This window comes from Desmodus rotundus, chromosome 8 (genome assembly GCF_022682495.2).
Source record: "Desmodus rotundus isolate HL8 chromosome 8, HLdesRot8A.1, whole genome shotgun sequence".
Lineage (NCBI taxonomy): Eukaryota > Metazoa > Chordata > Mammalia > Chiroptera > Phyllostomidae > Desmodus > Desmodus rotundus.
In genome coordinates, this window is record NC_071394.1 from 44,165,012 (window position 1) to 44,173,388 (window position 8,377).

Sequence of the window (8,377 nt, forward strand, 5' to 3'; positions counted from 1 at the left end):
TTTGGATATTTTGAGTATGTCCACTGTCTCCTGCTATTGGCTTATAGTGGGGAGAGGCCAGGGATGCTGCTAAACATCTTCCAGCGCATAAGACAGCCCCCCAGCAAAGAATTATTTGGCCAGAACATCAGTAATACCAAGAAACTTTGCAAACCACTTTTGACACATATGATCAATCACAGCACCTACTCCATATCCTGCACAAATCTTTTTCTGCATTTCAGTTGTTTTTACCTTTCTTAAAATAATAAAGCATAATATGCTGAAAATGTTGCATATTTTCTTCCATCTTCAGTATTAAAATGGCCACACAAAAACTCACCAACTTTAATGTTTGTTTAAAAATGCTGTCACAATACAATCTAACAAAATTGTTTTGAATGAAATTAAAGACAATTAACTGTTACTAGAGCCATTGTACAGAAAAGACTACATGAACTCTTTGGCCAACCCCATAAATTTTAGATTATACAGATAAGCTTAAAGAACAGAACAAAACGGTGGGGAGGATGTCTGATTCGGATTTAAAACAAGCATAATCAAATGGAATGCATGGCCCTTGGCTCTAAGAGATATCTGACTAGGGGTTGTTAAGTGATTTAATGAAATTACTGTTCATTGCCTAAGGTGGATGTGTGATCAGGGTTATAAAGGAGTGTGTACTTCTCAAAGTGTATCGGCGGCTGCGGTTTACTTCCTAACGGCTGAGTAAGAGAGCGCTTGCATGAGTGTAATGCCGCAACATGTTAGCAACCGACCAAGCACACAGAGCACGTGTTCATGGTGCAATGTTCTGATTATCTACAGGTTTGAAAATTTGTAAAATAAAAAGTTGGGGGGAAATTTTAAATATTATTTTCTCATTCAGGTCCAGAAATATATGTCATTTCTAGTTCCCCTACAGAAAGAAACGATGCGGAGTAGCAACAACAACAAACAAAAGTAAAAGATGACAGACTTTTCAGTGAATTTTTTAGCTTTTGGTAAAATGACAGACTTTCTGACACTGAGACATAATGGGAAAATTCAAGTGTCTTCCCAGTAATGATATTTGCAGTACTAAAAAGATGGTAATAAAGATTCCTAGGAAGAAGAAAACTTGTGGAAATAAAATATACCTGACTCTCATCTCTTAAATCTTCACGGTTGGTTCTTTTTATAGCCCAGGGATTTTAACAATACTAAATACTATCTAGGAGATCACTTATTAGATGGATATCCATCCAAGGGAAGCAAAGACAGATTCCTGAGTTATAGATTCTTAAATGGAGAACAATAAACATATAAGGGACTCAATGGATGGGCTTTAAAAAAATTTTTTTATTTACTGATTTTAAGGAGAATAGGGAAGAGATAGCTAGAAAAAAAAATAAAGAAACATCAATTTGTTGTTCCACTTACTTATGCATTCATTGGTTGATTCCCGTATGTGCCCTGCTTGGGGATCAAACCTGCAACCTTGGTGTCTTGGGACAATGCTATAACCAACTGAGCTACCCAGCCAGGACTGGATGGGCTTTAAGAAACAGAGAAACCCTTAAAAACAATTGACAAAATTGTCCATAAATGTTTTGAGAGGAGAGGAGCTGTAGCTTTCATTAGAAAGCTACTCATCCTCAATGAGTCCTATGACTCAACAAAGAATCACACAATTCTATGTTGTATGTATTTAAGATTATGTTTCCATAAGTTTCTTCCAGCTTTCTGAATATTAGTTTTAGAAATAGTACCTAAATAATATTTATTTTCACAAATTACAGATTTAAAAAAAATGTCCAAGGCCATTTAAAATAATTTGGGGTTAGTAAACTAAAAAGGGATTCAATTATTTTTTTAAAAAATTTTTATTGTATTTTTTCCATCACCATTTAATCCCCTTATATACCCTACCACGTCTGCAATCACCACACTATCCATGTCCATGAGTTCCTTTTCCTTTTTGCTGGATCCAGAGAAAACTTACCTTTGAGGTGGTGTTCGTGGGCTTTTAAAGACTGAAGCTTTAGGTCTATCAGATGTGGAAGATTTGCATTTCACTTCATCCTCACACAATTCTGCCAAGGCCAACTACAAAACAACAGATTCATTACTCAGGGTAACACCAGAAATAAACTCTTCTACACAACGAGAAATTATGAGTAGAACATTGACTTGTAACTGCACAGTAGAGGTATATAACTCCATGTTTCTAATGGAACATGAAGGCTGCTGCATCAGACGATGACTCCCGTTCAAAACAAAACCATGGCATCTCCCATTTGTAAAACAAATGCCACATACATTAGGATAAATTAAAGTTACAGTCATTATTTAATTATTTTCAAATAATTATTTCAACAGTTTCAAACACTGTGTTTGGTAACAGATCATTTTTAAAGTTGAACCTACAATTCTGCAATTCTTTCAAAAACACCCAAAGATGTTTCACAACTTGCTCTCATCAGATCTTAAAAATTATCTCATTTAGCTGTTCAAGTTTTCAAAATCCAAACACAAAACAATTTTAAAATTATTCTATTTAAAAGTCTACCAGACATGCGAGGGGGACCCAAAAATAACTGGAATTATCTTCTGGAGGGTGGGTCCATTACAGTACAGGCTTCCCCCACTAGGTGAGTGTTCTAGAAACCCGTCTGTATCAGTGTACCAGCTGGCAATTCTGAGAGGCTGGGTTCAGCTTCCATGAATTTTTTTGGAATTCTCTATATGTCTGCCAATTTCACAATGGGTGGTTTACCAGCACACCTGCCCACACCTTGCTGAGTGTTCAGCAGTTTTGACCAAAAAATGGCATAACCACCGTGCCCCACACTCCCTATTCACCGAATCTTGCCCCAGGGACTCTTTTTTTGTTTCCCCAGATGAAAGAAGTCCTTAAAGGGAATGAGTTTTGCTGACGTGGTAGAGGTGAAACAAAAAAATGGCAGAAGCACTAAAAGGCATTTTCTTGATAGGTGTATTACATCAAATGGATGTAATACACCTTTGAAGGTGACTGAAGTTTAAACATGTAAAAACATATACACAAGTTTTTATAAATAAATTCCATTTTTGGGGGGGCTCCTCCCTTGAAAGTTTCATAAAGTTTAGGAAAATGAGCTGTTGAAAAATGAAAGACAATGAATTACATATAAAGTTTGTATAACTTTTAGAAAGTAATATTACCAAATTATGCATTATAGATATACGGATGGCTATCTTCAAAACTAAATACGCAAAACATAATTTTGAAATTGCAATTTAAAAAGTTATCCAAATATTTCAATATTAAGTTACTTTTTCCCCACTTTTGACATCTTTGGCCAACAGCTCAAAAACTTTCCTTTTTCAATTCTAATTGGCATGGCCTTGGGAAAACAAAAACAAAAAACAAAAGAACCAAGATAAAGTGATCCTTCTAGAAACACAAGAGATAAGAGAACTACTTCCAGAGCTCCTTTCCCACTTAGCCCTTAAAAACGACTACAAAAACACGAGAGTGCGTGAGATGGGAGGGAATCAGGGGCAGACAGTGACTGACAACTTGGGCCCAAACTTTTTGGAAATTTTACCTCCCTGAGATCTCTTCAAAAACAGCATTTCTTTATGAATTTCCTCCTGAGCTGATTATATTATTCTGGCCCTATGAACTACTCTTACAGTATCCCGTTCCCCATCAATGGAAATGTTGTCTGCATTTCACAGGCTCATTTCATCCGCCCTTCACAAAGCCGTTCCTAATTTTTTTCAACGAAAGATATTCCTTTTCTAAATCCTCATGGCATATGCTGTCTATTCCTGACATTCATATTGAACATTATATGGCCATCACTTGCATAATTTTCTTACTATTTTATTTCCCCAGCTATATTTTAGGCTTCCCAAATTGTTTCTAATTTAGTACTTAATAGGCAACCAACAAATTCATGTTCAATTATGTAGATTATGAACACAACATGAATCATAAGAGATAGAAATAAAGTTATAGATTTTAAAATTTAAATATTTGCTATAGTCTTGTATCTTGTTAGGTTTTTGCTTTAAAAGGATCTAAATTAATCTTGTCAATCAAATAATTTCTTCTGTGAAGTAAATAAAATAAGCAATGCCTTTTGACACTGTGCAATGTGGAATATACATTAACAAAATAGGAACATGGAGAAAATTATGTATGAGGAGGGAGTCCACCTTGCTGAAAGGTCCTAGTTATGGTACCTTATTAACTTAGAAGAAAATGAATGATATTCAGAGGGAATTAATGCCACAATCCATGATGTCCCTGTAGCGTATGGCATAAATTCATTAGTTAATATTCAAAGAAATTTAATTTATATTATTTGACATTACAAATGACATCATATCAGCAGAGGAAATATTTATTTAAACTGATCAAAATAAAGTGAAGTTCTGGTCAAAACCAACAGAACAACAACAACAAACTCTCAGTCAAATAAAGAGGTAAAACATATGTATTGTGAAATAATGACATATTGTGAATTATCAGGATGGACTGTTCCACAAGTGAAACAATTTGATTATGAAGGTATTTCCAATACACAGAGAGAATAAAGTATGTAAGCACTGATAATCTTTTTTTAATAATTTGCAATGTGAAGAACATAAAAAGAAACCTGAAAGCAAAGTTACTGAAAATGAGAAAAATATGTAACAAAAGATTAAAAGTACTGGAATTGTCAGTCTTAGAATAACGAAGACCAGAAGGTATAATACAGGTATTTTACACAGAATAACATCAGCATCACCTAGCAACCTTGAAAATGCAGAGGCCCGAGCCCACACTAGATCTAAAGAAACTCTGGGGTGGGGCCCAGCAGTCTGTGTTTTAACAAGCCTTCCTTCCAGGCGATTCTGATGCCCACTAAAATTGAGACTCAATGATACAGAATACTGAGATCCAACAGGATTAGGATACTTGTGGCAGTTGTAACAAAGTATCAGACAATCTTATTCTTTTACTTATAGAACTTCCCCTTTGTCCCCACCCAAAGCTGAATCCTAACCCTGAAGTTATCCTGAATTCCCTCCAACTCCAACATATATGGAAATGCAGAATTAAGAACAGAAAGCTTTTTCTTTTTATATTATTCTGCAAAAACTGGGGCAGAAGCATGCATAAGGTAATCCAATACTTTAAGTTACAGTTAAATCTATGTGTATGGCTTGACTGAGGGGCACCAGAAGGTACAAAGGTCTCTGAAAAATGTCCAAAAATAAAGAATACTGAGGTTTTTAGGGTTAGTATTGTCACTAACAAACCTGCCCCAAACTTTCCCCCAGGATGTTTCCAAATTTGGGGAGATGAAAGGAGGCGGTAACTACTCTTGGTTTGATATCCACAGGAGATTTCTGCAGTTTGTAAGTTGGAGCCCATAGTGCTGGGAGGTTTTCTGGGAATCAACCATTCATCTTCCTCCTTGTGGGAAACCTCTCCCAATTTGGGGGCCGACAAACCCTGCACTATGTGGCAGCTAAGATACATGTACTGAGGAGTACATTTGCTTGTTCCATTAGTAATACATCACCCTTCTCCTCTATAATACGGTGACAGACTCTTAAAGCAAGCTGTCAGGGAAGCAAAAAAGTGTCTACAGAAAACTGGGCTAATTAGGTAGCTCTTAAGATAAGCATGGCTAGATTAAAATATAAGATAATGCAAACATAATTAATATCTAAGAAACCAGTCAGGGAAAAGAACATTATCCAATTCTTTTAAACCTTTGATACATACTCTATTTCTTCATATGTCATCACTTGTTGTTTTCAGGTTTCTTTGCAATTTCTTCACATTCTTACTAAATTCTAAAAGGAAAGATTGTCAATACTTAGTGTATTTAATATACCAACTCGCATTCATTAAAAAGAAAAAAAAACAACCCCCCCAAACCTCATCTTCTAATTGCTGGTGGAAACAAAGGCATTCTCACAATTAGTGGCATCACCAGTATATTTCTGATCATTAATCACATACTAATCCACTGGATTGTTGGTAAATTTGCCGAGAATCAGTGATCAACAATCAAGCTGTTCTCATTGATCACATAAAAAGAAATGGGCTTAAATTAGAGAAAGGATATTACGTTACATAGTTTTAACTTTAATGACATCAGAACGGATTAACGAGTGAAAAGTTACAATTTTTCTCCTTTAAGGGAAAAGGAATCAAATATTTACCAAGCAAGTACTGGGCGAGGATAGTATTCACATATTATATTCTACACAGGCATACAGATGTCATTTTTACAGATGTCATTTCACCCATGACACCACCCCCACCACCTACAGTTTATAAAGAAAGGCACTGAGAATGACAGAGGTTAAGACATTTCTCCTACATTCACACAACTACCAAGTGGCAGGACCAAGGTGCTAACTGAAGTGGGTCAACCAGAAACTCCATTTCCTCCCCAGCATCCCACGCTGCCTCTCAGTGACGGTGGTCTACAAAAGTGAAGGTGGGTCATGGCTTCCTGTGCCTTTACGACTACTGGATTGACTAATGGGCACTGGAACTATTCTACACTGATCTGCCCATTCTCCAAGTTCCTCATTTTATGCACTGCTTATTTGGGCACTCAATCATATGCCATCTTGAATGTTATGTTAAATATATTCATATCTTATATCTGCAACAACAAAAAATAGGTGGAAATGTCTTTTTTACATTGTATCCTTTCCAGCAGTGTCCAGACCCAACTGTGGCTTTGAAGCCCTATGTATCTCAGCATCCCCCAGAGCTCAGCAGGATGCTACCTGGCAGGCGCTGGGGATGGTGGTTCAGAGTATGGGAAGAAGGTGTGGCTACAACGTTACTAGAACTCTTCTACCAAGGCTGAGGAATTAGCGTCACTTATGTTTAACTATATAGCTCTATACGTAGTCACTTGTTGAATTTTATTAGTGACCTTGTAAGGAGACAGAAAGCAAGCCTAAAATGAGCCAAGTAGTGTTAAGCATCTGCTGAAGCAAAAGCTGGTGCATTCCTATCTAGTAGCTACCTAATGTCAGTGTCCTATAACATCATAAAGTTTTATTTTCTGGATTTTTAGTTGCAATGTTTCATAGACTGTAACTTTTTATAACTGGGCTGTGCAGCTGTAGGATGAAATATTTTAGTTCACTCCTTTAAAAGGGAAAAGCTACCTGATTTAAAAAAAAAATTTATATACAAGAAATCAAGTCAGAAACAGCATCCGAGATAAAGACCAAGCCGGCACACCTGTTACTACTTTTTAAAGTGATCACTGATTTCCCCACGGCCACGGTAACGCTTTCCTCCGCAGCTCGTCTCCTCAAGCATCGACCTGTGAGCCACCCAAGCGACACCCCACAATGACATTCTAAATGAACAACTACATTAACTTGCCGGTGGGGAAACGGACACTTGTTTCCAGGAACACTACTCCACGCTCCGCCGCCCTGGGTCACAATTCTGTCCCCACAACGGATCTGGGGAAGGCTCGGCGGCGGCCGCAGACAGCCTCGCACACGCCCCCGCCCGCGCCCCCGTCTGCCGCCGAGCCCACGGCCTCGGGAGCTCACCGCACCTGCAAGTCCCGCGCGCTCGGAGGCCGGGGCCCAGAGGACCTGTCGCGCTCGCCTGGCACAGCGTCTCCTCCTTCCGCCATCTTTCACCCGCTCGAGGTGCCCGCAGCCGCAACTTCCGGGACCGGTTGCTTGGCAACTGCGGGAGGCGGTCCCTGCGCGCCCCCGCTTCCCCCGGAGCTCGCGCCCGCCCCTCCTTTCCCGCGCCAGGCCACCTGTCCTAAACCCTTTTTTACCTTCTTGCCGGGAATTCCTAGGCTCAGAGAATCTCTCCACAGAGAAGTCTCTACGGGAGTCTCCGGTTCCCTCTGCGGCTCGTCTGAAAGTGCTGTAGGCCTCCCTAGGGGGCAACGCAGACTCGCAGGTTCTTTCTACAATGGGAACGTCCTTTGCATGTTTATCTGAGCAAGATTGCTGCTTTACTTTTCTAGTTCAAATTCTCTCGTGTTTCCTACCGAGGACTGGGTGGCCCCAAAGCTTGATTGGTGTTGAGAATAAAGGACATCGGAAAAAGCTCTATTGCAATCAGAACTAGAGACTACTAAATCTTTCTCATTGATCTGAGGTTTATGCAATCAGAACTAAAGACTGCTAAAATCCTCACTGATCTGAGGTTTATTTAAACTCGTGTCTTATCCCAAGCACTTTACGCCCCCTGGATGCACAGGTAAAGTAGTCCCGCTAGCCCTGGCGGGTGTGGCTCGGTGGATTGAGTGCCCGCCTGGGAGCCCCAGGATCGCAGGTTGGATTCCCAATCAGAAGGGCACCTGCCTGGGTTGCAGGCCAGGTCCCCAGTAGGGGGCACACGAGAGGCAACTACACGTTGATGTTTCTC

The 8,377-nt window shown here is 39.2% G+C and overlaps 1 protein-coding gene across 2 annotated transcripts in view; it reads right to left on the minus strand.

Annotated features, from left to right (window-relative positions):
* Positions 1–7,649, minus strand: part of UBXN2B (UBX domain protein 2B) — a 30,575-nt gene extending 22,926 nt beyond the window's left edge. Inside the window, exons 1-2 of one of the 2 annotated variants that reach the window (XM_053930024.1) lie at positions 7,545–7,648; positions 1,964–2,067 (exon numbers count right to left, since the gene is read on the minus strand). In XM_053930024.1, the coding sequence (XP_053785999.1) occupies positions 1,964–2,067; positions 7,545–7,625 (185 nt within the window). In that variant the 5' untranslated portion in view covers positions 7,626–7,648. Of the gene's footprint in view, positions 1–1,963; positions 2,068–7,544 lie in introns of both variants that reach the window. The other variant, XM_053930025.1, reaches the window with a different exon arrangement.
* Positions 7,650–8,377: the final 728 nt, after the last annotated feature.